Source organism: Heloderma suspectum, chromosome 3, assembly GCF_057233095.1.
Source record: "Heloderma suspectum isolate Gila_16-S chromosome 3, 16-S_ref, whole genome shotgun sequence".
NCBI lineage: Eukaryota > Metazoa > Chordata > Lepidosauria > Squamata > Helodermatidae > Heloderma > Heloderma suspectum.
In genome coordinates, this window is record NC_139460.1 from 179,143,240 (window position 1) to 179,163,211 (window position 19,972).

Genomic DNA, 19,972 nt, shown 5'->3' on the forward strand with positions numbered 1-19,972 from the left:
GTTGTGATACTATGGCAGGGCAGGTACTGCTTGCTCCTATGCCCAGGTCAGTAAGTAGAATTACCTATGGCAGCCTTCTCCAGCCTGGTGCCCTTTAGATGTGTTGGACTACAATTCCCAGCATCCCCTGTCAGCCATGGCTGGTGAGGATGCTGGGAGTTGTAGCCCAACACACCTGGAGGGCGCCAGGTTGGGCAAGGCTGACCTATGGTCACCTCAGAGACAAGGCCAGCTGTGGGATGCAGACATCTTCAAAACCCAGAAGACCACCAGGTGCTTGATCCACAGGACAGGAACATGATTTTTACATGCTTTACACTTAGTTGTTGCGATGGGGCGCCATTAGAATGGTGTAGCATGTGGAGGGAATATGCCTCCTTCATTAACGCCGCATGTTTCAAAGCTGGTTGACAAAGGGATGGCTCAAGAAAGCAATTTGTAGGATGCTGAGTCACATGGGTATTTTCCACCTGCTCTATCCTCCCAGCTCTAGAGACAGGCACACTCCAAGGGTTTCAGCACCAAGCCACAAACTATGCTCTGTGAATTTGAATATAATGGCAAACCTCCATTAACACCAAGTATGGTTTGCAAACCAGCTTACATCCATGGTTTGATATCATAGTTTGGCAGCCCTTGCAAACCACAGTTTGTAAGCTGCCATTGATTTGGACCATAGGTCTGCAACCATTTTGGACCAATGGGCACACTTTAAATTTTGGGAGTGTATCACTAGGCATTCTCATAGAACGGCTGCCATAGTGGGTGTGACCAGTCACAAAACACCTGTTTCCCAAAAAGTAAAGTGGTGAGGCTAAAAGAAAAGTAACTTGCTCAAGAACCTAAGTACAAGGCAGAAGAAGTAGTGTTCCAGTTCAAAACACAAAAACACAATTTGAACCCAGTGTTTTCTGCTTCAGCACTTATTTCACAGGAGGCAAACAAGTAAGAGACAAGTAACTTAGCTGAGAAACAAGACAGAGGTGGTATCTGAGCCTCAAATACCAAGTCACATATTTTCCCCTAGAAGAACAAGAAAATACTTATTTCACTGAAGGCAACCTGGTGGTGCTCGGAGAAACACACAGGCAACACCCCTGACCCCCCAAAAGCAGGCAAAACATGCGCATGGCACATTAAAAGAAACCCAGACAAACTACATACACAAAACTCAGCCAAAACAGATCACATGCACACACATTTGAGACAAAATACACGCCACATCAAAAACAAACAAACCAGCTAACACAACATACACACATCTAAAAAACAACACTGTACACCCACAACACAGACAAAACACACCTCTCATTGCCACCACGTTGTTAGTCCCTCAGGGTGCTCCCTGCTGTCCTCTAGGATACTCCCTGCCACCCCGAGCTTACATTTTTCTGGGCAGCTGCCACACTTCAAAACGAAGCACCATCCACCATTTTTATTTTCTAAGAAACGGGGCTCTAGAAGTTCCTGAAAATAAAGACAGTGGGCACTGGAGGCTGACACTTCGCTTTGTAGCATGCTGGCCTCTCAGGGTTTAAAAAAATTTTTTTTAAAGGAGGGGCAGGTAGGCTGGCAGGCACCAAGGGAGGGGTCTGCAGGCACATTGGTGTCTACAGGCGCCACATTTGAGTTCCCAGATTTAGGGGCTGAAGACAAACTATGGTTTGGCATGACATCTGAATGCAGCCAGCCACTCCTGCTCCAGCCTATCTACACTTTGGCCACTTTCCCCACCCCCTGCTCTGTGTTCTGCTTCCTTTCTCCCAGGTGCCTGCTTTCCAGTCCACTTTTCATCTTCCTTCAGCCACCCCCTCTCCTGCTCAGCTTTCCTGTCTCCCAAGCACCCTTGCCTATGTCCCCTAGTTGTGCCAACAATCTTCAGCTTCCAGTATTCTGTGATTCTGAGTCAAGCTGTACAATGAACAGAACCAGAGAAAGTATTATCAAATTGCACAATACATTTCAATAATGTTCATAGCGTGTTAATAATTTCAGTTTTTCCCATTTCCCCAGTTAAAACCAGCAAAAATAGTATAAACCAGTAACAATCAATGCTCTGTACAAAAGTAGTCCCCCACCCCCACCAGAAGTTACCAAGCATCACATAAAAATTTCTGCTTTTCCCCGATGGTTCTTTAACAAAGAAAGCACTTGCCTGTTTTCAGTCAACTTCATAATCGTAGTTCCTCGTGAGGAAAAGACAATGAAAGACATACGCAGCATTGGACTGTAAGACAAGGGCAGGACAAGGCATAGTGAGGCTGACAACAATTCAGTACAGATACCAATTTCCCAATAAGGATGGAGTTCTTAAAAACAAAAAGCCTCACTGTGTTTATACTTCACCTTATGAATTTCTCAGCCAGACTTTCAACAAAGGAATAAATTTCTATCCAGTGGTGTTTGACACTTCCAGACCTGAAAGCAAGTTATTATCAGTTAGATCCACAATGGTCAACTGTTAGCCTGCTGACACAATGTGTCCCACCCACAAAATATTTTTTTTCTGGTTCCTGATATAGCAATAGGGAAGAATTTGTGCTTCCATAGTGCTGAGTGGAGGCCTGGTCTATACATTCAGCAGAATTACTTGAGAATGAAGAGGTAGTTCAATGGATTCTACCACTTCAGACTACAGGTAGGTGGTCACATTTTTAAAGGATTCCCTATGTAAAACAATTCAGCAGGAAACAGACTAGGCTAGAACCTGCTGTAATCATTTGCTACTTGAATGGAGGGTTTTTGTTGTTGTTACATTGGAGTGTAGTGAAATGTATTTCACACCATGGTAATTTATTTTTATTTATTGTATGTATCACATTTCTATACTGCTTGATAGCCAAAGCTCTCTGGACAATTCACAACAATTAAAAACACATAATACAGTATGATAAAACATAATATAAAACTTTTAAAAGTTTAAAACTACAGTATAAAACCAAAGTAAAAAGTAAAAACCAGCAGCAGTGTAAAGGTGTAAAAACACAGTAACCAATTTAAAAACAACAAAAACTGAAAAATTAAAATGCCTGGGAGAATAAGGGGTTCATCACATGGAGCTTTTATCCTGCTATTGAGATGGCTCTCTCTTGGAGGTTTGCGGGCTCTTTACATGACACTGTTAACATCCAAAGTGCCTCCCACAATTTCCCCCAGCCTATCTTGTGTTTTCCCCAAATGCAAAAAATGTGGTATTTTTGCCAGCCCACGGAACAGGAGCGCCATGACCTCCTCATGAAATTCTCCAATAGCGGAAGAAACCGCTGTGTCTGCCTGCTGTGGGCATTTGTTTTCAGTTGTTAAGGGCGCAGCCAGGATGACAAAGGCATTGAGGATGGGAGCGGGGTTGCACAGAAGGAGACCTGAGCAGATTTGACAGGTGCCAGGGCAAGAATCGCCTGCTGATTGAGACGCCTGCCTCGGCATTTCTCAGTTGGAGGGAGAAGAGGATAAAATGCTTCCCTGCAACAAAGGGAGACACATCTGATCCCCCACCCCACCAAGCTCAGAAGCAACTTCCTCTGTTGTTTCAGAGCACCCCATTAAGTTCAATGGGGCTTATTCCCAAGTAAGTGTGCCGAGTGTTGCAGACTTACAGGGTGATCTTATGTCTACTCAGAAGCAAGTCCCACTGAGTTCAATGGGGCTTACTCACGCATAAGTGTGCCAAGGGCCTTACAGCACAATCTTACATTTTATGTCTACTCAGAAGTAAGTCAGAGGTTTCCTGGGGGCTGTGAGAAAACAGTACAGCAGAAGTTCAGCTATAAAAACAAGACTCCCCCCCTTCTTTGCACATATGCCAGAGAGGGAGGGAGGCACTCCCTCAGTTCAAACCACGTGGCTGCCATGTAAAGAAGCCCTTCCTAATCCCACAAAGAAACCGAAAGCAGGAAGCTCCGGAAAGGATGTGTTTTTTGGTGGGTTTTTTGGTTAATGTAGAGACACCCGAAGAAGATCTTCATCTGGTGCCAAAAAGATCACAATGCAGGTGCCAGGTGAGCCTCTCTGGGGAGGGTGTTCCAAAACTGGGGTGCCAGAATGGGAAAAGTCCTCTCCTTAGTAGCCACCCATTTCACCTCATTTGGCAAGGGTACCTGAAGGAGGCTCCTGAAGACAATATTAAGGTGTGGGCAGGTTTATATGGGAGGTGATGATCCCTCAGGTAACCTGGCCCCAAGCTTTGAAAGTGCACTTTGAATTGGGCTTGGAACTGGACTGAAAGCCAGTGCAGATCACAAAGCACTGGTGTAATATGTTCATATCTATCAGTCCCCGTTAACAATCTTGCTGCCCTATTTTGGACGAGCTGAAGTTTCCGGACCATTTTCAAAGACAGTCCCATGTATAATGCACTGCAGTAATCCAGACAGGAGATTACCAAAGAGCTGTAGATAGGCTATCTCTGTCCAGATAAGGATGCAGTTGGTATGTCACCCTAGGCTTATAAAAAGTGCTCTGTGCCAGTGAGTCCACCTGTGCCTCTAGTGACAATCCAAGAGCACCCACAAACTATTAACCTAACTGGGGAAAATGTTCTTGTTGGTTGCAAACTTTGGGTTTCATTCTGCCTATGCTCTGAAGAAGAACAGTTTACACAATATCACACTCCAAATTTAGTTTCAGCTTCCGTCTTCGGTCCCAGCTTCTGCCAACCTAGCAGTTCGAAAGCAAGAAATTGCAAGTAGATAAATAGGTACCGCCTCGGCGGGAAAGGTAACAGCATTCCGTGCACCTCGGTGTTCAGTCATGCCAGCCACATGACCACGGAAGCGTCTTCGGACAGCGCTGGCTCTTTGGCTTAGATACAGGGATGAGCACCGCACCCTAGAGTCGGACACGACTGGTTGGGGACACCTTTACCTTTACCTTTTAATCTCACCTCAGCCAGGAGCACAGGCATACATAAATGTCTGAACCACTGTTATTCGTAAGTGTTACTTGCTAGAAATCATGCACACTATAGTGGGCTCCTATCTAGAATCTTCTAGAGCAAGAATCTGCTAAAATACCTCAGTAGAATAGAGGTGGAATTCAGATAATATATAGCAAAGAGATATCCTGGATTAGGTGGAACAGAGAGACAGAGACAGAGACAGATGAGTCAAGGGGACTAGGGATGCAAAATTTCCAGAAATTGTGAGGCCATGGGGAAAAATTCCCCCCCCCCAGGGGATTTTGGAAAAATTGAAAAATAAGCAATACTTATTTTTAGCACTCTTCACAGATCTAAAGTAACTTCATTGCTTTAAGTCAGCCTTCCTCAACCTGATGCCACCCAGATATTTTGGACTTCAGCTCCCATCAGCCTCAGGCAGCATGACCAATGGTCAGGAATGCTGGGCACTGTAGTCCAAAACATCTGGAGGGCACCAGGTTAGGGAGGGTTGCTTTAGGAACATAAAGCAGCCTTTCTATTCCTAAAGTTATTTTTTGCATGACTTAGTTTGCTCATTAAATTATCATATTTTAAAACTTTTAAAAGTAAACTCAGTTACTAAATTTGTAATTATTGTCTGAATAGATTGTTGTTGTTGTTCAGTCGTTCAGTCGTGTCCGACTCTTCGTGACCCCATGGACCATAGCACGCCAGGCCTTCCTGTCCTGCGCTCTCTCCCGGAGCGTGCTCAAGTTCATATTCATTGCATCCGTGATGCTATCTAGCCATCTCATCCTCTGCCGTCCCCTTCTCCTTTTGCCTTCAGTCTTTCCCAGCATCAGGGTCTTTTCCAGGGAGTTTTCTCTTCGCATTAGGTGGCCAAAATATTGGAGCTTCAGCTTCAGTATCTGTCCTTCCAATGAGCACTCAGGGTTGATTTCCTTTAGGATGGACTGATTTGACCTCCTTGCAGTCCAGGGCACTCGTAAGAGTCTTCTCCAGCACCACAGTTCGAAAGCATCAATTCTTCGGCGCTCAGCCTTCCTTATAGTCCAGCTCTCACAGCCATACATTACTACTGGGAAAACCATAGCTTTGATTAGACGGACCTTTGTCGGCAAGGTGATGTCTCTGCTTCTTACTATGCTGTCTAGGTTGGCCATAGCTTTCCTCCCAAGGAGCAAGCGTCTTTTAATTTCATGGCTACAGTCACCGTCTGCGGTGATCTTGGAACCCAAGAAAGTAAAATCTGTCACTGCTTCCATTTCTTCCCCTTCCATATGCCAGGAAGTGATGGGGCCAGATGCCATGATCTTAGTTTTTTTAATGTTGAGTTTCAAACCAGCTTTTGCACTCTCCTCTTTCACCCTCAACAAGAGGCTCTTGAGATCCTCTTCGCTTTCTGCCATTAGGGTGGTATCGTCTGCATATCGGAGGTTGTTGATAATTCTCCCAGCAATCTTAATTCCGACCTCTGATTCATCCAACCCGGCATTTCTCATGATGTACTCTGCATATAAGTTAAATAAGCAGGGTGACAATATGCAGCCTTGTCGTACTCCTTTCCCAATTTTGAACCAATCGGTTGTTCCATGTCTGGTTCTTACTGTTGCTTCTTGACCCTCGTACAGGTTTCTCAGGAGACAGGTAAGGTGGTCTGGTACTCCCATCACTTTCAGAATTTGCCACAGTTTGTTGTGATCCACACAATCAAAGGCTTTAGCGTAGTCATTGAAGCAGAAATAGACGTTTTTCTGGAATTCTCTTGCTTTCTCCATGATGCAGCGAATGTTGGCGATTTGATCTCTAGTTCCTCTGCCTCTTCTAAACCCAGCTTGTACTTCCGGTAATTCTCGGTTCGCATACTGCTGAAGCCTAGCTTGTAGGATTTTGAGCATCACCTTGCTGGCATGTGAAATGAGCGCAATTGTGCGGTAGTTTGAACACTCTTTGGCGTTGCCCTTCTTTGGAATTGGAATGTAAACTGACCTTTTCCAGTCTTGTGGCCACTGTTGAGTGTTCCAGATTTGTTGGCATATTGAATGCAGCACTTTAACAGCATCATCTTTTAGGATTTTAAATAGCTCGGCAGGAATACTGTCATCTCCGCTAGCTTTGTTGTTAGTAATGCTTCCTAAGGCCCACTTGACTTCACTCTCGAGGATGTCCGGCTCAAGTTCAGTGACCGCACTATTATGGCTATGGCTATCAGGGACATTCAGATCTTTCCTGTATAGTTCTTCTGTGTATTCTTGCCACCTCTTCTTAATCTCATCTGCTTCTGTTAGGTCCCTGCCTTCTTTGTCCTTTATCATGCCCGTCTTTGCACAAAACGTTCCCTTGAGATCTCCAATTTTCTTGAAGAGATCTCTAGTCTTTCCCATTCTGTTGTTTTCCTCGATTTCTTTGCATTGTTCATTTAAGAAGGCCTTCTTGTCTCTCCTTGCTATTCTCTGGAACTCTGCATTCAGTTGGGTATATCTTCCCCTTTCTCCCTTGCTTTTCGCTTCCCTTCTTTTGTGAGCTACTTGTAAAGCCTCATCAGACAGCCACTTTGCTTTCTTGCATTTCTTTTTCTTTGGGATGGATTTCGTTGCTGCCTCCTGAACAATGTTACGGACCTCCGTCCATAGTTCCTCAGGCACTCTGTCTATCAGGTCTAATCCCTGAAATCTATTCCTCACCTCCACTGTATATTCATCAGGGATATGATTTAGGTCATACCTGAACGGTTTAGTGGTTTTCCCGACGTTCTTCAATTTAAGCCGAAATTTTGCAAGAAGCAGCTCATGATCTGAGCCACAGTCAGCTCCAGGTCTTGTTTTTACTGACTGTATGGAGCTTCTCCATCTTTGGCTGCAAAGGACATAATCAATCTGATTTCGATATTGACCATCTGGTGACGTCCATGTGTAGAGTCGCCTCTTGTGCTGTTGGAAAAGAGTGTTTGCTATGATCAGCATGTTCTCTTGGCAAAACTCTATTAGCTTTTGTCCTGCTTCATTTTGTACACCAAGGCCATGCTTGCCTGTTATCCCGGTGATTTCTTGACTTCCTACTTTAGCATTCCAATCCCCTATGATGAAGAGGACATCTTTTTTTGGTGTTAGTTCTAGAAGGTGTTGTAGGTCTTCATAGAACCGATCAACCTCAGCTTCTTCGGCCTCAGTGGTTGGGGCATAGACTTGAATTACTGTGATGTTGAATGGTTTGCCTTGGATTCGTACTGAGATCATTCTATCATTTTTAAGATTGTACCCCAGTACTGCTTTTCCCACCCTTTTGTTGACTATGAGTGCTACTCCATTTCTTCTAAGGGATTCTTGCCCACAATAGTAGATATAATAGTCACCTGAATTAAATTCGCCCATGCCTGTCCATTTGAGTTCGCTGATTCCCAAGATGTCGATGTTCAATCTTGCCATCTCATGTTTGACCACCTCCAGCTTACCTTGATTCATTGATCTGACATTCCAGGTTCCTAAACAATATTGTTCTTTACAGCATCGGATTTTCTTTTCACCACCAGACACATCCACAGCTGAGTGTCCTTTCGGGTTTGGCCCAGCCGCTTCACTCTTTCTGGCGCTACTTGGAAATACCCTCTGCTCTTCCCCAGTAGCATATTGGACACCTTCCGACCTGAGGGGCTCATCTTCCGGCGTCATCTCGTTTAGCCTTGTGATACATTCCATGGGGTTTTCTTGGCAAGAATACTGGAGTGGGTTGCCATTTCCTTCTCCAGTGGACCACATTTTGTCAGAACTCTCTGCCATGACCTGTCCGTCTTGGGTGGCCCTGCACGGCATAGCTTATGGCTTCATTGAGTTACGCAAGCCCCTTCGCCACAACAAGGCAGTGATCCATGAAGGGGAGAATAGATTAGAACTACATTAAATGAGTGCTACTGTATCAGTAACACAGGACTCTATAGAACAAAACCCAAGCTGTCAAGAATGTACATTTACTGTCAAGAATGCACAATGGTGACTCTACTCACATGTTGGGAAACCAAGCATAAACGTCTATCAGTAAAATATACTTTAGATCAATAATTTTAATAAGGAATGAAAGAACTAGCTATGCTGGGAATCTTATAGAGAGGATTTAAAAAACCATTTTCTCCTATGGCTTAATTATTTCCTGACATTTTACATTTCTAGTCTTTCTATAAAAGTGTTATTACATAGTTTTTAGAAATCATCTTGGAGGGAGTAAAGGCTGGGTAACAATATATGAATACTTTGCCATAAATTCTAAAAGAAAATATTTCATAATGCAAAACTTCAATTTTTCCAAAAGAAACAAAAATGGTCCTTGGAAAAAACTTATTTTTTCCAGTTCTTTTCTCTTTTCAGGACACACTTTACAGAGATTCCATAGATTAAACTGAGGTAGCCAAGGACCCAAAGTTGCTGGCTAGGCAACACAAACAAAAATCAGGGACATGCATTACAGAAGGGAATCATCCATAACATGGTGGGAGACTCTCAGGACAGATAAAAGGAAGTACTTCTTCACACAAAGCATAGTTAATCTATGGAATTTGCTACCACAAGATGTAGGGATGGCCACCAATTTGGATGGCTGCAAAAGGAAATTAGACAAATTCATGAAGGATAAGCCTACCAATGGTTACTAGTCCTGATATCTATATGCTACCTCTAGTATCAGAGGCAGTATGCCCACGTACACCAGTTGCTGGGGAACATGGGCGGGAGGGTGCTGTTGCACTCATGTCCTGCTTGTGGACCAGGCAGCTGGTTGGCCACTGTGTGAACACAATGCTGGACAAGATGGACCCTTGGTCTGATCCAGCAGGGCTCCTCTTATGTTCTTAACCAGTGCACAGGATGATATTACAACTGTCCTGAAAGACCTGCAGTCGTTACTATTTGCTTTCAGAGCACAATTGAAGGTGTTGGTTTTAACCTTTAAAGCCCTAAACAGTTTAGGACCTGGCTATCTAAGGGACCTCCTGTCTCTCTATAAACCTGCCCAAGTACTAAGATCTGTAGAAGAGGCCCTTTTGAGGGTGCCATTACCAACAGAGGCCCGTTTGGGCATTCATGAAAGGCCTTTCTCCTGTGTTGCCCCCAAACTATGGAATGCACTCCCTCAAAAGCTATGATTGCCCCACACTCTCTTTAGAAAGGGTGTGAAGATGCATCTTGGCAATTTTAGCCTTTTTAAATGTGTAGTTTTAATTGTTTTAGGGCGCAATCCAAACTAGATAGGCGGCCGCCTCTGAACTCGGAGGCGACTGCCTATCCAAAGCATGGCAGGAGAGGCACGCGGGTGGGGGGATCATTCCCTCCGCACCTCTCCTGCCTTGCTGTTTTTCGCTAGACAGCCGTTTTCGGCTGGCTAGCGGGGGGGGGGGCAACTGGGAGAGGAAGCTGCTCATTGGATGTGTCGTACACGCAGCTCTGCTCTCCCCGCCCCGAAATGCCCTCCCGGAATGCCCCTTTTCAGTCGCTCCGCACTCCTCTTACGAGCCCGGAGGATGGGGCTTCTCCGAGGCAGGGCAGGCGAGGGAGGAGGTCAGTTCCCAGAAAAGAGCATATCCTATGGTCCTCTGGACAGTGTTTAGTGGCCACAGGATTGCTCCCTTAATGTTCTTGTTTTTATTGTTTTAAGGTTTTATTGTTTTACATTTTTGTATACCACCTTGATGGCTTTTGATAATGCAGTATGTACATCATCATCATCACGTCAACATTTGCAAGGAGCAGCTCTAAGGGCCAGTTTCACATATGACATTTTCCTCATATGGAGATAATCACATAGAGAAAAAAGTACTCATTATTATGCTCACAATTTTCACATATGACAGTGTACATACTTGTACACAGATTTTCCCTACAGAAGGATTATAGCAGTGTAGGAAAAATGTCATCTATCAAGCAGCTCTCAGTGAGTAGCATTATGTTGGATCCCACACAGAGGACAAATTAGCAAACGCTGCAAACTTAAAGGGTTGGCTTGTCCATTGTAACACCACTCCCAGACCATTATCCCAACAATCTGTTCTGATGGGTCCAACCACGCCTAAGGTTGACATCACCACTGTGGGTACTGCATTTTCTGTACACACACTTACAAGTAAGTCCTTCATCAACCCTGTTAACCATTGGGTATATTTTCTCTGCCAGTTCTCTACTTGCAGCATCACTAATGTTGTGTATGCTACAGAATGCCCTTGCAGAAATCTTTATGTTATGTTAACGTCCTTAAAAAACATAAGTGAACACCTAAGTAATACTATAAACAGAATAGTGCTCCTTTACTGGGTCTTTTTCAGGAATATGCACACACAGCTGAAGAGCTTGTCTTTTGGGTCACTGAAATCTGCACATGCCTATTGACGGGGTTTTGCTCCAGAGGGAGATGTTCTGGATATTCCATCTCAAGAGTCTGTCGCCTCTTGTAGATCACTTATCTCTGTTTTAAACAAGTGCTTGGAGAATACAGAATGGAACAGGGCCATGCAATTCAAATGTTTGAAATGTGTTTTCTGTTACTTCTACAGAGCAAGCTGTTATTCATGAGAAAATGTTTGATCCTATACTTGTAAGCAGAGTGTCACTCGTGAATTCACACCCGAACAATATATAGCGCTGTCTCATTAATTAGCATGCATTGTTTAAGTGTCACCTGAAACTCACTGGCAGCAACAAAAGGAACATTTTTTCATGCAGCTGTCCTGATGATGTATGAAGGATAACCACCACCTTAGTACGCTTGCTTAGTTTGTTTGCAGTATTTACATTTCATAAGGTATTCATTTTCAACATGCAGGTTTTTACTAAGAGCTTACAGTGATACTTTGGATGTTCTAACTCGTAATAATGTTTGCTGTATAAAAAAAAGTTTTTATTGAGGTTTAGAATAGCAGTTTTTAATGTTGTTAAGTTGTTCCTTCCCCTTATGTTTGAACCTTTACTTCTTTGTAAAAACTGTGATTTTTTAAAAACTGATATTTTCATTTTCTTATAGCATTTATAATGTTTTATTCATTGCAATTTATGTGTGAAGTTATTTACTTTGTATAATTGCTATCTTCTCCAGATTGCCCCTGACAAAAAGCCTCAGGGGCTGTTCACACAACATGCTAACCCACACTCAGATGCTGGGTTCAGATGATCAGCAGAGAAACAATGCAGCATTGATTGTTTCCCCTGCCCCTGCCAGTTGCACAACCGAGATTACCTTAATTACCTGCACCACGTCGCAGGATGTGGTGTCATCTGAACCTGGCACACAGCATGAGCATAGTGCATTTTCACCCACTCTACAACCCACAGATTGCAGTATGGGTTGCAGGGTGGGTGAAAATGTACTACGCTCATGTTGTGCACCAGGTTTGGATGACATTGCAACCCGCAGTGCAGATAATTAGGGTACTCCCAGTTGCGGGACTGGCATGTGCAGGGGTGGGGGAAACAACCGACACTGCGTTTCCCCCACTGATCATCTGAACAACCCCAGTGTTTGAGTGTGGGTTGTTTTGAAACATGGGTTGTTTGTTGAACAGTGGGTTAACGTGTTGTCTGAACACAGCACCTTTTCCACAAGGTGGATTATCGTGTTGTCTGAACGCAGCCAGGGTGGCTTATTAACCTCGCAATGTAGCTTGTTAACCATCCTGAACAACCCAACACAAACCATGCATTCTCAAGGTGGCTTGTTGAAGAAAATAAGGCAAACTGCGTGGTTAACAAGCCACTCTGGCTGTGTTCAGACAACATAATAACCCACGGTTCAAAACAACCCACACTCAACCACTGAGTGCAGGTTAGTGTGTTGTGTGAACAGCCCCTCTGCCTCTGAAATGTATTGGGCTTAAATAAACAAGTTTCACTTTAGCACCTCGGAAAACATGTTTTCTTTTTGCTTTCTATTCATCCGGGGTGCCTCCCTTCTGGTTTTGGTTTGTCACTAGAATGCTACAAGGGACAAGAGAAGCTCTTATCCTGCGTTTTTCACTTTGCATTTTTCTATACATTCTATTTGCAACTTTTATAGAGCAATCCTACAGTCCCTGGGACGCTCTCCCAGGGACCGTAGGATTGCTCAGAAAAACCCTTCCAAGATAGAGACAGCGCTCCAACCTCGGTAGGGGGAGTTGGAGATCTGCCCCCCTCCCCTTCCCCTTTATAGCCAGCATGGAAAGAATGGTGCCAGCTGCCTTCTGAGGTTGGAAAAGCAACCCTGGAGGAGAAGGAAAGGGGCCTTCCGGTGAGCAGGGAAGGCAGGAGACCAGAGAGGCCAGGATACGAGATATCCGGAACCTCCTCCAGCCACCTTCATTCCCCCTCCAAAGCACCCTCACTAGATGGGCTAAAAAGCCCATCTAGCAAAACACACCAAAAATGGAGGACAGAAATGTGAAGATTACCTCTGCCATTTCTCCTGCCCTGCTGGTTTCAGCCCGGTAGGGCATAGGAAACTTGGAAGCCTCTGAGTTCAGAGGCTTCCAAGCAGCAAAGGCGCAATCAATAGGATTGTGCCCTTAGTTAATTAATCACATTTCTATACCACCCAGTAGTCAAAGTTCTCTGGGTGGTTCACAACAACAGCTACAAAATAAAACCAAAGTAAAAGCAACTGAAATGCTAAGGTCTAAAAAGCGCACACAACATCTTTAGAAAACTGAAGCACTAAAAAGCCTGGGAGAGTTAAGCAGTCTGTACCTGACACCAAAAAGACCACAATGTAGGCACCTGGTAAGCCTCTTTGTATTCCACAAAGGGGGCACCACCACTGAAAAGGCTCTCTCCTTAGTAGCTACATGCCTCATTTCATTTGGTGGGGGCACCCAAAAGAGGCCTTTGAAGATGATCTTAAGTAGATTTATATGGGAGATTATCCTTCAGGTAACCTAGCCCCTAAAGCCTGTTTAGCACATTCAGTTGGGCCTGGAAATAGACTGGAAGCCAGTGCAGATGACAACACACTGGCATATCTTCCAGTCTCTTTTAATAATCTCACTGCCCTGTTTTGGAGCAGCTGAACTTTCCAGACGGTGTTCAAAATAGGGATGTACGAAAGTCACTTACCTTTTCGCAGCTTGGATTCGCGGTGTGGGGGGGGAGGCGCTCCATCCCTCCCCCTGGAACCCTCCCTGGGCCTGCTGCCACTGGCCAGGAGCCACTGGCCAGGGCCGTCCGCAGCCGGAGTTCCGGCCAAGGCCAGCTGCTGCGGACACAAATGACGTAGTGGCTGCCTTTACCGTGACAGGCTACGTAAATACTTACGTAGCCTATCACGGAGAGAGCAGTGGCGCAAATGGCGTTGCAGCAGTTGTTTGTTTTGCCGTGATAGGCTACATAAATACTTACGTAGCCTATCACAGCAGGCTTGTAGGACGCAAATGGCGGCCGCAGCAGCCAGCTGAAAGACCAGCTGCCGCTGCCAGAGCCCCAGGTACATTTCATTCCGGGGGGATTCCGGGGGGTGGCAGGGGGTGGGAGGCCATTCCGCCATGGATTTCAGGGGGCCGAATGCCATTGCATTCGGCCTCACTGAAATCCATGGCGGAATTCTCCGCCATCCCTAGTTCAAAACTAGGCCGCCATCCCTAGTTCAAAAGCAGCACCATGTACAGCACATTGCAGTCATCCAAATGAGAGGTTATTAGAGAGTGGATAACTGTAGCTGGGCTATTTCTGTCCAGGTAGAGTCATAGCTGGTATATCAGCCTTAGCCTGGAAATGGTGCTCCACCCTACTGGGGCCACCTGTGCCTCCACTGACCATGCTAGATCCAAGATGGAGCTGGGTATCATCCACATATTGGTGTCACCTCAGTCCACATCTCAGCATAACCTCTCCCAGCAGTTTCATGTAGATGTTGAATAGCACAGGTGATAAAATAGAGCTCTGTGGAACCCCCTAGTATAACTGCAAGGGGCAGAGCGATAATCCCCAAATAATACCTTTTGAAATTCGCTATCCAAGTAGGAGCAGAACCACCACAACACAGTTACTGCAGCACCCAACACAAACAGCCTTCCAGAAGGATCCCATGGCTGATGGTATTAAAAGCTGCTGAGAGGTCCAAGAGAATCAGCAGGGGTGCACTCCCTCTGTCCCTCTCAGCAAAGGTAATCTCACAGGGCAACTGAAGCAGATTCCATTCCAAACCTGGCCTGAGACACAATTGAAATGGATCTAGATAATAAATTTAATTCAAAAGCATCAGACTTGGTTGGCAATCACCCGCTCAAGCACCTTGCCGATGAAGGGGATGTTGGCAACTGGCCTATGGTCCAATTTCCCTCATCAAATGAATTAAAATGGTGGTGTGGATAACAGGCTGTGTACATCTAACAAGTTGTGGGCTGGGTTTTAGATTTCGCAGCAGAACAACCCATAATTATTATTCTTTTGAAAGTGTTCCCAGTAATAAGAAAACAAGAAGTATGTACCTACAGCTCTCACCCTACCCTGCCTACAAAGGACAATTGGGAAAGTTGCAAGAGCAGGCATGCAGTTCCCAGTCAGGTGCTACAATGCACTTCTTGTCTCCACACAGGACATACTGCCCATTACTCAGCGGCATGCCTCGGCACGAGCTTTGCTAATCCCCTCCTAACCCGATGCATGGTTCCTCGGAAGGAATTCCTGCTGACTACAACAGAGCTTACTTCCAAATAGGAGTTTATAGGATCACAGCCTTAAGAGTTGTCACATTTCATTTAGGCATGGGCTCGATGCCTTCAACAGCTACACAAGAGGCAGACATTCAACAGGTAAATAGTTACCCATCACTGCATCTTCATACTGGGAAAACTTACTCCTGTGGAATTTCTGTGTATCATGCACTGGAAGAGAAATAGGATAAGACATCTCTGATGCGTCTTGAAATCATGCATAGGAAAACATCATTAGACCAAACCTTTCTGAGCACTTTTCTATCCAAATCAGATAGGGGTTTTTAGCAGTGGAGAACAATCTCCCTTAAAAATCCTGCACGGCTCTCCACACAACCCCCACTTCCTAACTAAGTTTATTTATTTGTAAAATTATTTACATTCCACCTTTTGGAACTCAAAAGGGCATGACTGGTATCAGAGGCATCCAATCTCAATAGAATAATGGCAGTGTGATGATGTTGCCTTACAGTGATAACTTACCACTGGAAGTTTCTCTCTGAACATGTTACAAAGCAGGGCTGTGCATGGACCCTATGATCCGCCTTGGAGACCATTTCGGGCTTCCAAGGTGGGCCCAATTTGCTTTGGGCTGATTTGGAGGAGGGGGGTGACCCGCTTCGGCCTATGGAGTGGAAGTGGGATTTGGACAGTCGAATCCCGCTTCCCCCCACCCATGAGCTGCCCAGCCCCCAGCTCCTTACCTGGGCTGCCAGCCATCTTGTTCCAGAGGCAGGGGGAGCCACCACTGCTGCTGGGGGAGCTGCCATTGACAGGAGAGCTGCCGCTGCCATTGCGGGAGCGACTGCCACGCCACCACTGCCACTGCCAGCTCCTAGGCCGTCTAGATGCGTGGCAGCAACTGTCTTGTTGTTCCAGGGGAGGGGAGCCATTTTTAAAATGGCTCCCCCCCCGGAATAATAAGATGGCTGCTGGCATGCATCCAGAGGACCCAGGTAAAGAGCTTGGGACTGGGTGGCTGCAGCAGCCGTGCAGCGGCTGGGCTTCTGAATTGCGCTGAAGTGCTTCAAAGCAGCCCAACCCACTTTGTGCTGCTTTGTGCCCCCTCTGCCTCATCTCAGAGGTGGACCGAAATGCCCCGCTTTGACTCGGAATTTGGGCTTCAGGCTGAAGCAGTGCACAGTCCTATTACAAAGTGCTTAGGCAGACAAGGCATTTATCATGCACTCATCATTCCCTACTCATGGTTGTGTATGGGTTCTTTAGATGACGACATGACCCTCCAGTTTCACTTCTGTGTCTAAACAGCACTTTCAGCTAGCTCTTTTACAGCATGGTAAATGAGGTATTTAATTTTGAAAGTGAAAGAAACCCCTTTTTTCACTTTACTCAATTCCACTTTACCACAGTGCCACCTAGAGTCTATGCAGCAGAAAAGCAAATGCTCTTCATGTAGTGCTTGGACCACAATTCTGCGATGAAACCGAAACAAGATATAGCAGATAAACAGCCAATTAATAGCCTTGTGTAGAAAAACTCAGAGACCTTCTTAGGTTCAGTGTCTATAACTGCTGCTTGCACTGACTCCTATAGAGATAGTCATGTGCAGGCTGACAGCACACACAGACGTCTGTGTGCATCTACCAAAGATGCGGCAAAACTCTTTGGTAAGAACTTCATTTCCCTGGGTTCACATCTAATGCATATTTTAAAAGTTATGTTTGCCAAACCTGGTTTATGCCTTGTTTTCCATTTGTGCTGGTTCTTCCTCATATTCCCTAGCAAACTGGCTAAAAGTAAGGTTGGGCTGGGAGTTACGGGACAGCAAGCTTCCTACCATTATATTAATCCATCCCCCGTCCCCACAGGTAACCTTTCTTCTAACACATTTCAGTAGCTGAACTTTCCACACCCCTTCTCTAAAGCCAGAAGGGGAGGGGAAAGAGAGGCTGCCTGCTTTACGTCTCTCTCCTTTCCTGCCAAAAGTCTTGGGAGTAAAGAGTGAGCTCTGTGGTTCTTCTCCGCCAGTCAGCAGGTCTGAGAAATTGTGCAGCAAAAATGTCTTCAGAACAGCCAGCCTGGTTTTGCTTTCCTAATATGAATTTGTGAGACAACTGAACTTGTATTTGGACTCAAAACTGGAGGGAAATCAGCGCTCAAAAAACAGGGAGGGCCCCCCATTCTTTTTGTGTACCCCCTCAGGGTACAATGCTATGCATGTTTAGACAGAAAATAGCCCTACAACTCTCAACATTCCCCAGTCAGTGCATTCTTAGAAGGCATGCCTGATTTGGCTAAAATTGGTGGTGGCCAGGGAGAGGGGATTGTAGATTTCATTAAGGATCCTCGTATCTCTCCCCAGCCCCCATTCAAGCATTAGAGGGAATCACATGATCTGTGGGGTGATACTCTGTAATTAAGGACCCATCAGGACCAGCCCTAGACATTGAGGTGAAGCAGAAATGCCCCCACCCCCCATTACAAAGCACTTAGTATCCAAGGCCAGCCAAGTTATTTTGTCAACTGAGGCAGAAATCCACACACACTTCTCACCCCCCTCACCAGCAGTAAAAATGCAATAAATACACTAAATTAAATAATGAACAATTTGCTGCCCTTTCATGACACCCCCAAACAGTTGTATGAGGCAGCTGCCTCACTCTCCCTTATGGCAGGACCAGCCCTGATGAAATCTTAACAAGTTATAAAAGCACCAGCAGAAGCACACCACCAACCAAGCTGCAAGCACAATTAACATGTGCTATGATCACTGCACCTCAGTACTTAATTTCTATAAAGCAGCATGCCCCACCATCAATGTGATTGTCACCAGTGGTATCCAATCCATGGCCCAAGTGGCTGGCAGAATTTTAACTCCACTCATTTATCCTTCATTATCACTGAAGGAAAATGCCACCGGTGCTATTTCTTCATCTCTGTAGGGCCTCTGTACATTTGGGGGCAAATGGATACATTCGGTTGCACTACACAGCAGGTTCTAGCTTATAAAACAAAGAGGTGAGGATTTAAATGACAGCTATCTTGGAGTAACTTCAGAAAGTGTAAGTGTATTCAAACTTGCCAGTTGGACAGCACTGCATGATGAACTACTGATGTTTGTTGCAAGCGCTTGCACAAGTCCTACCACAGCACACAATTCTTCAGTCGAAAAGCTTCCATATTTACACCACTGAACTTGCTCCAAGATAAACGGTGCCTCACCTCTTGGATGTTTTGTCTCTATTCTTAAGGACCAACCTTCTGGGCAAAATCTTCAGTGAGGCTGCAATCCTCCACACTTACTTGGGAACAAGTGCCACGGAACAACGTGTGATTAACTTGGGGGTACATAGGGCTACGTTGCCCGCCTCGCGAAGACGAGAAGCCCCTGTCGAGGCAGACAGCAGGGCTCAAGCCTCCCCCAAGAAAGCGCCCCGCCGTTTCGCCCGGTGTGCTCTGGGAGGCCCCGGGGAAGGGGGGGGGGCGCCTTTGTGCGCCGCCGGGGAGCGACGTCCCGCCCCAGCCTCCAGCCAAGGCACTTACTTGTCCAGGACGAAGTAGAGATCGAAGGCGCCGTGGCAGGAGGAGCGCCGCTCGTCTTGTCTGCCGCCGCCTTCCTCCTCCTCCTCCCGAGCGCACGACGCCAGGCTGCCCACGGCCAAAAGCAAGGCGGCGCAAAGGAGAAGCCGCGCTTCGGTCTCCTGCCGCGCCATCTTCGCCTTGCCCGGTTCGAGGCAGTTTTGGGAAGACCGAGTGGCAGCAGCAGCCTCGACAGCTTTGCACCCGACGGCTTCTTGCGGTCGGTGGAGGCTGGGGTGGATGCGCTGCTGCGGGCTGGCGAGACGTTACCTAAAGCCGCATCGCCAGGACGAGGAGGAAGAGGCTGTCTGCAGCTCGGCCCCCGTTTCCTGCGCGCCCTCCGTGGCGGGGAGGAGAAGGAGGGAGTTGGCAAGGAAAGCCGGCTGGAAAAAGAGAGCTGCCTGCCTGGCGCTGCGCTCATGGGAAAGCGAGCCGGCCGCCGCCGCGGACTCTTCTTGTCCCGGGACTCCCCACGGGCAGCCACCGCTTGCCCGGCGGCTGCCTCATGCTTCGCGCGGAACTGCCCCCGCGGCGTTTGCCTTCGTTCCGCCTCAGGTTTGGCCAGGAGCGTCGCAGCAGGCGCTTCGCTGAGGCTTTTCTTCTGTGCGCGACTCCGTTACTTCAGTTGCCTCAGCCCTGACGTGGGAATGACAGGGCTGCTCCGGAGTGGGTGGGCTGAGCAGAGCGGGGGCTGAGTCCAGCAGGGCAAGGAAGCCTTGGTGAGGGCAGAGCCGCTTCTGTCCTCAGGGCCTGGGTCTGCACCCTTCCCTTTGAGCTTTCCACGAACTTTCCCGTTATCGCCAGGGCGTCTCCTTTGGTTACGTTAACTTTATCCTGGCGATGCCTAGGACCAAGTGAACACAGGGCTTGGTGGGGACCAGGAGGCAGAAGTTGAG

General features: G+C 46.4%; 1 protein-coding gene across 2 annotated transcripts in view; it reads right to left on the minus strand.

Annotated features, from left to right (window-relative positions):
- The window catches only part of ANTXRL (ANTXR like), a 124,546-nt gene extending 104,847 nt beyond the window's left edge, over positions 1–19,699 (minus strand). The window contains exons 1-3 of one of the 2 annotated variants that reach the window (XM_084845085.1): positions 19,041–19,407; positions 2,347–2,418; positions 2,156–2,227 (exon numbers count right to left, since the gene is read on the minus strand). In XM_084845085.1, the coding sequence (XP_084701211.1) occupies positions 2,156–2,227; positions 2,347–2,418; positions 19,041–19,210 (314 nt within the window). In that variant the 5' untranslated portion in view covers positions 19,211–19,407. Of the gene's footprint in view, positions 1–2,155; positions 2,228–2,346; positions 2,419–19,040 lie in introns of both variants that reach the window. The other variant, XM_084845086.1, reaches the window with a different exon arrangement.
- Positions 19,700–19,972: the final 273 nt, after the last annotated feature.